The sequence below is a fragment of a genome, unplaced genomic scaffold, assembly GCF_019419815.1.
Source record: "Pyrus x bretschneideri cultivar Hongxiangsu unplaced genomic scaffold, Pyrus_bretschneideri_v1 Contig48, whole genome shotgun sequence".
In the NCBI taxonomy this organism is placed as follows: domain Eukaryota; kingdom Viridiplantae; phylum Streptophyta; class Magnoliopsida; order Rosales; family Rosaceae; genus Pyrus; species Pyrus x bretschneideri.
In genome coordinates, this window is record NW_025999785.1 from 696,702 (window position 1) to 710,983 (window position 14,282).

Sequence of the window (14,282 nt, forward strand, 5' to 3'; positions counted from 1 at the left end):
GCCCGAGCGAGGAAGGGTACTCCTGGTGCCGGCACACCAGGAACTCGTCATCCGAGAGGACGTCGAGGCTGAAGAAGTGTCTGAAGACCTCGTCAGCTCGGTGGGGAGGCGCCGGTCGTGAGGCCAGTTGAGGGCCGAGAGCGGCCGTTCGGTCAAGGGCAGGAACCTCCGGTCGAAGGGTAGAAAAGTAGACCTGCAGCCAGAGTTGGAACACCCAGAGGGGTCCGTTCTGGTGCGGGTCAATCTTGCCAATGGTCGCCTCAGCCAGGCAACGGAAGAGGTTGGCGAGTATGGCTGGACTGAGCGCCAGCAAGCGACCATTGGCCAGTGCCTGTGCCACTGGCATGTTCTCCACCAGGCACTTGTTCGACCTGGTACAACAGACGAATTTGTTGTACCAGTAGAAGAGGAAGGCCTCGTGCTCTCCCTTCCTCAGGCCCTCCTCGCCTCGACCGGCGAAATGCAGAATGAGGGTATTGTAATTGAAGAAGTTCTTGTGGAGTTTGTGAACTTCTTCCATTGAGGGCTCCCGGTCGCCCCGGCTCAGTGTTTCGACGGCCCTTTCGTCGAATAGCGCCTTCAGGTCGAGAGGAGAAGGGTATCCAGAAAGGGCGGCTTCAATGGGAAGGCCGGTCGGGGAAGTCCCAAGGATGGCCGAGACGTCGAGGACTGTAGGGCCGAGGGGGCCGAAAGGCAAGACCATGGTGTTGGTGGCCGAACACCATAGACTCATGGCCGCCAGGAGCAGCTCCTTATCCATGGCAATCTCCATGGTTGACAGCATAATGGCATCATAGATGCCAAGGGCCTTCCACTCCTTGGAGAAGAAGGTGCTCATCCGGTCGACCCAGGCAGCCCAAGCCGTGGTGGTCGAGGGCCAGGCTCCCTGAGGCCGCGCCAGAGTCCACTTGGACCAGTCGAACCCCTGCAGCAGGGGTGTTAAACATTGCTCCTTGAGCAGGTCAGTAACGGACGATGGCACGGCGTCTCTAAAGAGGGGACCCAGAATCTGGTGGGTGGTGGCCATGTCCTCTTCGAATCGCAGCGTCTTGACGGTGCTCCGATCGATGAAGTCTTTGCATTTGTTGATCTCCTCGGAAAGTTTCGCGACGAAGGAAGCCATTAGAATAATCTGGAAGAACTGGAAAGATTGCAGGAAGGAAAATTAAAGGGTTGGTTTGAACAAGCAAGAATGATTGAAATTTGAGTCTGGATTCTTTCTGAAAGCGTAAGACACGAATAGAGTAAAATGTGGGTATTTATAGGCTTTTCAAATAGAAGATCAAACGACTGAATTTCGAAAGGCATTAGAATTCGAAAAGTGTTCGTTCAAAAGTGGGGGGAAATTTAACCGGGAAAGTTTGCAATCATTTCGGATATTTTGGGAACCTGCGAAAATGGGATCGAGGGGGCGAAGATCCAGGACGCACGATGGCGTGCGGCGACAGGTTCAATGTATTAATGAGGATAAGACGGTTCAGTTAGTGCACGGTTTCGAGGCCCATGATTGAAGCTTTTAAGAACGGCGGAGAATTGACGCGTGGCCACGCGTTGGGGGCAACGAGGAAGGTGCAATCATGTCTCATAAATATGCAGGAATAATGGTCATTAATGAAGTAAGGTCCAGAAAAGCAATAAATGTTTTCGCTTCTTCAAGGCCGAGAGCCGACCAAGAGTGACAGTCGGCGACCTCAGAAGCGAGGGGGCAATGTTTGGGCCCAAAATATTATGATTGGGCCGAGCAGCAGGATGTGCTCGGCCCAAGGTAATAACACATGCTATGGGCCAAATAATGAGACTCGGACCAGCTGGCAGGGTCGGCCAGATCCTATCTTAAGTAGTCCAGATAAACGAGGAAAGGTCGAGGAAATCCTGATGCAACCAGGATTCTCGACCGGCAAGGGATAAAACCTCAAAAGTAGGAGAATTCAGAATCCCAATAGGACTGAGATTGTTTGAGTTAAAGGTGAGATGGGACAAGGACTCCCAATCCAAATCAGAATGGGAATCAAGGAGCGAGGTGCTATAAATACAAGAAATTACGCAATAGAAAAAGACCCTTCACAATCAGCATACAATTGCCCTGCGCAAAACCTCTCAAACACCTTGAGATTTTTCCTTTTCTTTTCCTGCCGACACACCTTCAGTTTGGATAAACAGCACTGTGGAAGCAACCGGTGAGCACCTTCAGTTTGGATAAACAGCACTGCCGCCGCAGAATCAGCCGACCGAGAAACACCTTCAGTTTGGATAAACAGCACTGCGTCGAGGTCGACCGATTATCTATCTAAGTCTCGGCCGAGAAGGGTTTTCGAACCTTTGTTGGTGGAGGTCATCTAACTAAGCCTTTTCGGCATAGTTGGGTGTTACGAGTTGCATTGCTCGGCGTATTGAACGTCGAGTGAGTTTATGATTGGATACTCGCAAGTAAGTTTCAGGGTTCGGCATTCCGACGGCCGAACTACGTTTACCATCAAGACATACATCACATTCGAGTACCTGTGCCCATATAGTTTGGTCTCGATTCGGCGTGCTTATACTCTTACGAATATAATCACAGTGACCGAATCAGGGTCCGACGACCTGTGAACTCCGTAGAATTAGTAGCCTTGTCTTCAGGCTATAGAACCCAGAGACCGAGAGCGTTCCTTCCTCGGTCGCAATCGCAAGATACAGAAGTCGATAGCGCACCCAACGCGACATCACATTTTACTCCTCGGCCGAGCTCGGCCGACGAGTTGGCACGCCCCGCATTCAACCGAAGGACGTAGTTAACTCATTAGTTACTCGGCCTGCGCGCCACGTAGGTTTTGTAATTTTTGTGGTCAACAGGTTTATGACAAGAGAGGGAGGGAACAAAACAAAGACAAAGCTAATTAAAATTGAAATTATTCAATAGTCGAACCACTGAAATCAAAATAACAATATCACACTAACGTTTTCCACCACATAAGGAAAATTATAATAAATGGACAATACTAACGAAGACACATTGAGAAAATGAAGAAAGTTTTACGATAGAAAAACAAACACGCCCATTGTAGTTCTAGAACTAGTTCTAGGTCTTAGAGTCCAAGGCCAAAATAGTGCTGAGGTTCATTGGATTCATGTACTCGTTGGACCCAGTAAGGATTATCTGCACAATAATTCTGTTTGCCTTCTCAGAAGGATGGAATGAATCCCAAAACGCGTACAAATCTCTATTTGGGCACAAGTTGGAGACAATTGTGCAGAGTCCGACGCCATTGTAGGGTCCTTGGCCACAGCAAGCTATCTTTGAAGTCACAAATCCTGCAAAGCAAGCACACCAGATAACATTAATTCGAGGGGCTGGAACCTGAAACCCTAAACACACGCAAGAGAAAGACGTCGTGTGCTCTTAGCCAAATAAGTTACGAGCTCCTTGTAACTTGTTAGACGTAGTACATACCATAAGGTTATTAGATGTTATGTAGCTTATTAGACGTACGTACCATAAGCTTGAGGATTGGAGATAAAATTCATGTGCATTCGAAATGCATCTGCATAAATAAATACATCTGAGCCAATTTGGTTATTCAGGCTGTTGACCATATCGGCTAGCTGTGGGTTAAATAAGGAAGCAGCTCGCTGCAGCTCCACCGCACATTCGCCTCTTCTGCTGCGCTGAGCCAACTCTGCTGGAACGCACCCTAGTGGCCCTGTGCCTGTCACCAAAACCCTACGAGCTCCTAATTCATACAGCCTCTGCATTTTAAAAATATAAAGTAAAATTAAATCATATATTGTAAAAAGCACGTAAAGCTTGAAACATGTTGACCTAGCTAGTTACATAGAAAGGAATTATTCATGGTAATGTAGGGAAGAAAAAAAATTCAAAAGTATGTAGAGCTCTGGGTTGTCGTTCAAAACCTCGAAACCTTTCCCCCCACTTATTTGTTAATTTGCCAGATATGATTTCGAATGAAATGCATGTGTTAACTTGTATTGATAGCAAGTAAACAACTTTACGCTAGCGATGGTTTGTCTAATAAAAGTGAACAGTCTGATATATTATGAAAGGGAAGTGTTATTGGTACTTCAAAAATCTCATTCTACACTTTCTTTCTAATATAGAAAGTTTGGAGTGTAGAATGAGATTTTTGAAGTGCTAAATGAGATTTTTGGAGTGCTAATAACAATTCCCTAATGAAAATGTCATATTGATTGTTGGTCACACCAACCAAGCATATATGTCTTCCAAAGTTCCCAATTACTCCCTGCTCCCCCGATCGTCGCATTACTCCTCTTATCTATATCCTAACTTTCTTGTGACCATTTCTCTATGTATGAATATCTACATATACAAAGGGAGAATGTAATAATGATGAAGCTTTTATAATACATAAATTACTATTCTCCTATTAAGATTTCAAAAATTAAGGAAAAAAAGAAGTAAAAAAAAAAAACTCACATAATGAAACTGTAGGTGGTTATGTTCATTATTTTTAATAAGTGAAAAAAAACAATGTGTTATAACATAAAAAAAAAATAAAAAATAAAATAAAATGGCATACGCGTAGGCATGTGGCAAGAGGCTGGTATGCATATATGGGAGTTATGTTTTGTTTGTCACCTGATGAACAAGGATTCATAGTCGCTCATCACCTTTAAATTTAATATCAATTAAAATATTAAAATCACGTATATTGTCATTCACTCTGATATAAAATTCAATAGTGAAAGACCATGTATTTTATAATTACTTGGTAGAAAGAGAACATTTCTTTATGCATATCATGTTACTTAAATAATGAAAAGGGTAAGAATGCTGAAGTAAAAATAGTGACATAGTGCAACCATTAGCAGTAACAAAAATAATGACGGAGTTATTACTAACACTTCATAAAAGTCATCAGGCACATATATAGTTACCGCTAGAACTTTGCGGTACTCGGAGATGAGGTAGACGACATAGTCCGGGAGAGAGAATTGTCGAGATCTAGCAGAGAAGGGCACCAAGTAGTAGTTGTTGACAAAATCATTGCCTCCAAGGGTAATCAGAATAAGTGCTTCGTTGACAAGTCGCTGAGCCTGCTCAGGTCCAACTAAAGCACTCACTCTAGTCTGGTATTGCTGAAAGTATTCCAGTTGTTTGTAGATTCGGATTATGTTGAGCTGCAAAAATATAGCATTTTTGGAAATTGCTAAGATTAAAAAGTCTGCTTGTTAATTAATTGTCTATGGTAATTTGAAAAGCGAAACAGCAAGTATAGGATGTAATATGTATACTTTAATTGTTAAAAGAGTGGATGCCAAAGTGAATTAATAATAAGGATAAGGAGGACCTACAAACTGGAATCCAGTGTCATTGAGAATTCCAATCCCAGCAGAAGCAAAGTTGGCACCAACGAGTAGGTTTTGTCCAGTGAGTTGTGGGCTCAAATAGGGCAACGTGGGTTCTGAGCCAATATGCTCGCCTAAACATGCATATCATGCAAAAAATATGTTACAATAAACATATAATCACTAAGCTATAATAATATAACATGTACCGAAAGAGATTATAATACAATATGTACGTAGGGACCCTGGTGGTAAGATATATACTAAGCTATAATAATATAACATGTACCGAAAGAGATTATAATACAAAATGTACGTAGGAACCCTACTGATAAGATCTGGTATGTTAAGGCCATTCGAAAAACGACCGGTGGGTCGGCGAGTAGGATAATCTATGCCATACGGGTAGGAGTCAGCCCTGGCAGTGGTGGCCAAGTAGTCGTTGTTGCCGCTGTCCACCAATGAATCTCCGAACACGAGGAAAGCTCGTGCCTCGGCTTGACGGCCAGCACAAGCAGCAAGCAGACCTAGAAGAACCCAAGAAACAAAAATGGTATGCATTGTGAAATGGCTCTAAGAACTCTCACGCACCTGCAGCTAACTCAAATGTGTACTTTGTTGTGTACACTCTTAACCTCTAATTTATTCTACTGGGAAGTGAATGAGCTTATTGCTTTATATAGTGCTCCTGCTTCAATTGTTTGGTACCATATTAATGGCGTGCTCTACCTCCAGCGGATTAGAATCCAGGAGTACCATTAAACATGCAAATCTCGTGGCTTAGTTAGGTTAAATTAAATATTGGAGAATTATTTGAGCAGCCACTAGCATGTAGTAGTTATTCACTATTTACGACCTATAGTTGTGCTACGTTCAAAACTTACTTTGCATGGGTTTCGTTGTTAGGTTGGCAATTCTGGTGTAGGTGAGGTGACAATTTTAGCATGCAAATTACTGCACTTTTCACACAATAAATGATAATTTGGGTTAAATTTTTAGGAAAATTAATAAAATGGGCTTGAAAATTTTGAGTTTTAACGATAAGGATAAAATAAAAGGCAAAATAAATAATACCAAAATTAACTTTTTAATGTACAAATATATTTTTTCGTTAAAATAAATAGTACTGGAAGTTGTTTTTTTTTTTGTTAAAATTCCCTAGATGTTTTCACAGTCAATCCCTGCTTGCTTGTTTTCCACCTACTTGTTTCAGCTTCAATAAATTATACTTTTCAAAAATTGGGACGGTGGTACAGTCTCCTATGTTATCAATTAAAATTCTGCTACATGTATAACGAGGATATCATTTGTCATTCAGCAATAATCTGTCATTCAGCAATGATTGTACTATGCCTTCAGCACGGGAAACTTTTTAATGTGATCGAAATACGGGATAGTACATCACATGTTATTATATAAATAGTTAGATATGCGTGTTAAAAAATTAATAATTTAAAAAATACAATTTTCCACTTATATAAATTCACGTAATGTACCATCTGTGTTTCGGTAACAATGAAAAATTTCTCCTTCAGTACGAGAAATTTTTCATTGTGAAGGGAACACAGATGGTACACCACGTGTCATTATAGAAATTGAAATTTTTATTTTTTAATTATTAACTTTTTAACACACGTATTTCACCATTAGCATAATAACACGTGGTGTACTATCCCGTGTACCAATTATATTGAAAAATCTCTCCTCCAGCATTGTTTAGCAAACCGGAATGAAAGTGTAGGAAACGAAATTGCACAAACGCCAAGTCATTCCAGCATTTACCAAACCACAGGGAATCAACATTCATGTGGGACCCACCCAAATTTCGGAATACAATTCCTTAAATTCCCGGAATTGGATTCTCGACTTGGAGGCGGGAATTGAGTTCCTGAAAATAGATTCATCAGGGATCCAAGTTTTCTACCAATACTATCATCATGCTTTTTCGGTAAACCCAAATCCCCCTCACAATTTCACCTCCCCAGTTCCATGACTAGTCTATAGACCCATCTCTTTTCTCCCCAATCCCACCATTTTCTAACGGAGGAGCTTCGACTCCGGTGAAATAAGACCCCCTTCTCCGTGCCTCGTCGCCGCAGGGGTATTTGTCGAACGAAGGGGATGACGGGAAAAAAAATAACACCACAAAGTTAGGGAAAAAAAATAAGAAAATGAGATAAAATTGGATGCCAAGATGTATATTAATTTGAGAAACGGTAGCCAAACAAGCAAACATAGTTAAAAAACAATGCAACACGAGCCGCTGGCGGAGGAGGATCATGCCAAGTTAAAGCTGGAGAAGACAAGCCCATGTTAGCCTAATTGTCCGCAAAAAATTTCATTCCCGATATACGTGAGATGTGCAAAAAGTCATTTACCAAATGCAATCCAAACAAATAGACCATTGCGTAAGGAAAGTCATTTCTTTGTCCTGTAGGTTGTTGTATCATAAGCCAAATGAAAAAAAAAAAAATTTGCGTACAATTAAGGATATGTAGCATAAGTTAACTCAAAAGCATAACTTGGGTGCAATTAGTGATGTATTCTTTTTTTTTCTTTGTCATTGCGTGACTAGATATATCATAATCTTTCTCCTCACTTAACTTAGACAGTGATAAAACAAATAAAAATGGGATACACAAGAAGTTGTCATAAGCCAATTGAAAAGTCTCATCCCTCTCTTTCAATCTCTCCAGTCACGTAACTAGATACACCATGCTCTTTCTATCTTTCTATTCAGGTGACCTAAACAGTGATAAAACAATTAAAAATGGGATACTCAACAAGTTGATTGGTAGAATTAATCCCCCAATCAAAGAGGAATTGAAATACACAATAATGTCAGAATTTTATTCTCCTCTTAATGATTCTGCAGTTTTGCTTTTATTGGTTTAAAGGCTGGATTCTTATAAGGTCCATTGTCATAGCCATTTGACCTCCCTGGATCATAGTCTGCAAAATGCTAATCAATATGTTGATAACATAGAACTTAAAGATGTCCATCACTCTCTAAATCTATTTATTTATCTAATTATATCTTGGCAGGTTTATAGATTGCTAAATTAATATATAATTAGTTTTAGCAGATAAAATGGGTCAGCCCTTTCTCATCCCAACTATGATTCATACACTGGTTATAAGAGAGGACAGAAAAAAGCAACAGACAAATAAGCCATGTGACCTAAATAAATAAGGTGGGGTTTGATCTATCTACCTCCAAGAGGCACTTCATATGTCACCTTAATGTACATTAAACTATTTGTGGAAATTATAGGTATATTGTGGCCTTTTAGACAAAATTGAGGGCCTCTCTCAGAAGCATCCTAACAACGCACCATTTGCAATGAGATTTGTGTAATAAGACTGCCAAACAACGGAAGTATATTCCTTTACAAAGAAAACGATATGGGATTTGTCACATCTGATTAAGATTTGTGAACAACGCACCATTTAAAATGAGATCTGTGTAATAAGACTGCCAAACAATGGAAGTATGTTCCTTTACAAAGAAAACGATATGAGATTTGTGACATTTGTCACATCTGATTAAGATTTGTGAAATAAGAGTCATTTGTTTCATCGTCAACGCGATTTGGACCGTGCTAGATTGCTAGTGATCGAATTTTTTCAGAAGTCAAGTATGAAGATTGATGATGATGGAGTATAAACTAATGTTGTTTACATCTTTGTCGTTTAAGTGTCACTCAAGTAACAACAGCAGCAAAAGCGACAACCCCATTTAATTTGTTTTTTAAGTGCAAATTGCAAAAGCACTTATCTGTCATCAGCTTCTGCAGAATTCATATATAAGCCTTTGGTCCACTACTGAAACCTCCTCTTAGACATGTGTTTATTGATTAATGAAAAAGCAGAATCAGATCATAGGCTAGAGCCCTAGTAAAGATTATATCTGCAGCCATGCAAACTTGAGTTCAATGAATTGGTGTGGTTACTTGTAACAAAAGTAAGGCTTCCAACTTTCTAAGTGCAAAATACAAATCATCTCACAATACAAATTTGGGCTTCGCCAGGTTGATTATAGTAGAATGCTTGCTTCTCTGTATCCCAGTTCGAATCTCAGTTCTCATAGTTAGATGAATATTTAGTGAAGAATATCGTTTTATATATGAAAAATTCAAATCACAATAAATTTCTGGTTACAACCGATAATCAAAAAGTTTTGGAAGTCCTAACAGATTTTTTTAGCTGAGTAAATGATAACAAATTGTTTGGTAAGCTTCTATGTGATAATATATATATATATATATCAAAGATATTTGCTACAATATTGTCCCCAGCTTCATCTGCAACAAACCCTTCACGTGGCATGGCTTAATTAGAGACAAGCAGCCAACTGGCCAGGAAACAGACATCGATCTTCCATAGATTCCCAAAGTAATATAACCATAAACCAATCTTTTCAGGCCCTTAAATTCCCAACAAGTACAAAGGGGAGAGTGTAAAATTCATAACTTGGTAAAATTAACTTTTGTTGATATCGATCTTTATACCGATGGCCAGATCGTGTCAACGTACAATTATGTTCTTGGTTTTGTTTGACATATTTTCTTTTTCTAATATAAGCGATACTGGGGAGTGACCAGAGATTTGAATTTTGAACACAAAATCTCAAGTTTGAGTATAAACACTCCTAACCACTTGAGTTACAAAAGTTTCTTGTGGTTTTGTTTAACATGTTAAACAATGTTTTCATTTTGCTAATGAGCAAATTCGCCCAATTTGTCAAAATTCAATTGCCTAACAAACAAAAGAAAGGTAATGGAAATGGTGGGTCCTTGGGCTGGTTTGGTATTGTTGTGCTTTGAAAAAAAAAAAAACTAATTCTGTTGTACTGTGAGAATAAGCTCATTTTTGTTGTTTCACGTTTTCAGCTTTTTTTTCACGCAAAACTGTGAAAATAAGCTGTTTTTAAGTATTTACCAAACGCCTTTTTGAGCTCAACTTTTTTTTTATACTTACTTTTTATAAAAGTATCTCAATTCCAAACAGTATTTGGCTTGCTTTTGAGTGGCAATGTAGGCTTGATATTTGGTAATAATTAAGCGCCTCTCTATTGGGCGCTGTACCCACCAAATTCCTAAGGCTACCAAGAATCCCTTCATCCCCTTCGTTCGACAAATTATGTAAAAAATTTACGGCCGGATATTAGGGCTCATATATCTAGTAAAATTTTGGAGTTTTTGAACTTTAATTCTTCAAGAAAATTAAAATTTAATAAAAATCTGGTGTTAGATTGAATATTGATTTAGTTCCTTTAATGTGTACTTAATTCAAATTCAAATTAGATTTGTATTTTCATATTTAATAGATAAATTATTTAATGTTATTACATTAAATTTTAAATTTATTATTATACACGTTTTAATTCATTAATCTTATTTAACTTTCTCTAATTAGCGTACCTAAACGTCTGTATCATAATATATTTTACTAAATTAGTGTACCGAAATGCCTGTACCTAAATATATTAAATGAATTAGTGACACGTAAGAAAATATGTAAAAACATACCGAAAATTCCGTACCTAACTATATGATACTAAACTAGTCTACCGAAATGTTGGTACCTAAATATATTATACTAAATTAGTGTACCGAAATGTCCGTACATAAATATAATATACTAACTGACACAACCCGATCCGGAATGTCCACTAGGACCCCAAATCGAGTTGTGTTGGCCGACATTAGGAAGGTGACGAAGCCCTAAAGTGTGATAGTGTATAAAATGTGAATAAATTTGAACCTAAAAATGTCTCAATACCAGAATGCGCTATGAGTGGGAGCGAACCCATTTCACACGCAATATCAGAGCATAAGTAAAGTACAGTAATGTGGGTAAGAATCATACCCTTAAAAGTAGCCACCAACACTAAGATTAGCCATATATCCTCGTCGATACGAACTCAGCAGTTAAAACCTGAAGGGGTACAAAACAGAAAGTGTGAGGAAGCAGTAAAACCAAGCTTCTTAAAATTATTACCTTTCTAATAGTAATAACCCATCACTGTAAATCCTTTATCATTTTCTATAGGATAGTACTACATATATATATATATATATATATCTACATCTATATATCCACCCATGCTCAAAAATGGTCAAAACCACGGGTATGCCATGTCTATAGACTCTACAATGCATTAACAAGTAGGTCAAATGAACTTAATCAATATAAAATGATACATTAGCTGGAATCACCTAACGTGACCTGTACGACTGTACTCATATCTCATCAATCAATGCTAGCATATAAGTTGGGAATCACCTCTAGTGACCTGTACGACTTATCCATATCTTATCAATCATCCCTGCACACGAGTTGGAACCACCTCTAGTGGTCTGTACGACAGGACTGGGTATAAATAAGTACGCTCAAGTGCTACGATCACGTGAAGACTGGACGAATAATCGCGGGTCACCTACGAGTCGGAACCACCTATAATGGTTCGTACGACAGGCCTGTGCACCTACCTTGATTCCAAGGTGAGCGTAAAGTGCGAAAGGTGAACATCACGTGAATGACTGTATTCTGACCACGGACGGGAGCATTAACATCGGGGTGTAGGTATCCATATCTCATCAATCATTACTAGCATACAAGTCGGGAGTCACCTATAGTGATCTGTATGACTTAATCTATAGCTCATCAAACATCCCTGCACACGAGTCAGAACCACCTCTAGTGGTCTGTACGACAGAACTTGGTGTAAATAAGTACGCTAAAGTGTTACAATCAAGTGAAGATTGGACGAATAATCGCGGGTCAGCTACGAGTTGGAACCACCTATAGTGGTCTGTACGACAGACATGTGCACCTACCTTGAGTCCAAGGTGAGCGTAAGGTATGAGAGGTGAACATCACGTGAAGGACTGTGCCCTGACCACGGACGGGAGCACTAACACCGAGTTGTAGGTTTATCAGCTCTCAATGCATCTCAATATAACATATACAACTCATTGGCAACTATTACGACAGTATCGAAGTTGCCTAACACATAAATGTAGTCATGCTATAACTCCATCGATTCAACTAATACCATAAACTCACTTGAACTTACCTGGGTATCCTGCGTTTACCTTTGCACTTCAAAGCATTCCCAATAATTATGTGCAAGTAATATATATATGGATATACCATGATGCAATCTAATACTCAACCATGTCGTAGCATTTTCAATTATATACAATACGGTGTAAAATGTACAATCAATAACGCCCTACTCTCAAACTACTTATTTTCAGAGATAATTATCTGTGACAAACCCAATTAACACTAATTTAACTAACTAATTTACAAAACTAAAACTTGCCTTTACCAATTTCCTTCACATTACTCAATTTCCCAAATAAGGCTTTTGTCTCAAATATATTATGGCTGCATCTAACGTCTCGTTAGACTGCTTACGTACTCTACACAGAGATCAAGCCATTCGTAGTTCATATTAGTACTTCAAGTATTCACAATAATTATATGAAGGTAATATACCTAATCAATTTAAAAGTGTCAATGGAACTATCAATAATATGTACGATAAAAGGAAAAGATCCATTCACCTGGACTTCACGCTATGATTCTCTAGCGCACACATTGAGGCGTCCCGAATAATTGGCGCCTATGACCAATTCGAATCACATCTCATAACTCTTATCAATAGAATACGTAATTCACGTAAAACACATCATCAAGGACATTCTAAAATAGTTTGAGACTCATTGACCACAAGTCAACCGTCGATCAAATATCAACGGTAGGATCTACACTTTGTATAACTCGACCCGGAAGATCCGCATATTAGATTTTCAATCCACAACTTCCAAAGATCCACATTATACTTTTAGAATAACATATTAAAATTTCATTACGATCCAACGGTCGGATCTCCGTCAATTGCCCAAAACAAGTGGCCATGAACATTTATTTTACTAACTTACAAATCCAATTCGGGAAGATCCCTATGTCGGATTCCCGATCCATAAATTTCTATGATATTTAAATATTACGTATTATAATGTATCCAATTTTGATGACGATCCAACGGTCAAATCGTTGATTCATATTTTTATTAAGTAGCGTATGATAATGAATTTAGGTTCCAACAAACACCCTACGTCATTCAAATATCAAAAATGAATTCCAGACATTCGACATAGCCTAAAAATAGTATTGACGGTCCACTGGCCACGCGCCACCGTGGGTGGCCGTCGGCCATCCCGACTCGCCGGAAAATTCAACTATTTCCAAAAATTCTCAAACTTCCCAGAAATGAAGATCTCAGTGAGAGGAGCAACTTTCATACCTGCCATGAAGTCCAAATGTGGACGAAAAATGGTCAATTTTGTCCACAAAGCTGGCGGGTGCCTAAAGCTTCCCGGCGTCGATTCGTTTTCTACAGTGGTCCAAAGGGGTCAAGGTTAGTTGGGTTTTTCTCCTGGGGTGATGGGCTACAAAGTCCAAGTGGTGGCATCGGCCATCGCTTTGCTGATTTGCCGAAAATTTGAAAAGAGTGGCCGAAGCAATGTTGATTTTCGTCGACTTTCGTGGCCTCCAGCCGCCATATACCATGGTTAATCAAGGTGGTTCTTAGATGAGTTTTGTAGAGGGGAATGAGAGCTTCAAGATGGTGGTGGTGGCGTCGAAAAACTTCACCGGAGTTGGTCGGAATTGGGCTTGGAAAATGGGTGGTCACATAGAGTTGGGCATGGGAAGCATTCCCTTTTTTTTTTTTTTTCCCTTTCTTTTTTGATTGGGTCTCACCCTCTCCCTCTAATTTTAATTGGTTCCTTAACCTTATACTTGATTATTCCTTCCTATTTGTGCCTAAAATCTAATTGGCCACTTTCCCACAAGGTGGGAATTCAAATAATTTATAACTAAACTTTAAATAACCATTTTCAAACGTCAATAACTATACCGTTATAATCCGGACTCGCAAACGGCTTTCGCCTATGCGTTCA

At 39.3% G+C, this 14,282-nt stretch overlaps 1 protein-coding gene across 1 annotated transcript; it reads right to left on the minus strand.

The window, feature by feature from the left end:
• Window positions 1-2,863: 2,863 nt before the first annotated feature.
• On the minus strand, window positions 2,864-5,957 carry LOC103968113 (GDSL esterase/lipase At5g33370). Its single transcript, XM_009381451.3, has 5 exons — window positions 5,634-5,957; window positions 5,311-5,438; window positions 4,894-5,136; window positions 3,474-3,726; window positions 2,864-3,291 (listed from the first exon to the last, which is right to left on the minus strand). Exons 1-5 carry the CDS (start codon window positions 5,863-5,865, stop codon window positions 3,059-3,061), a joined length of 1,089 nt encoding a protein of 362 aa, XP_009379726.2. The 5' UTR covers window positions 5,866-5,957; the 3' UTR covers window positions 2,864-3,058.
• Window positions 5,958-14,282: the final 8,325 nt, after the last annotated feature.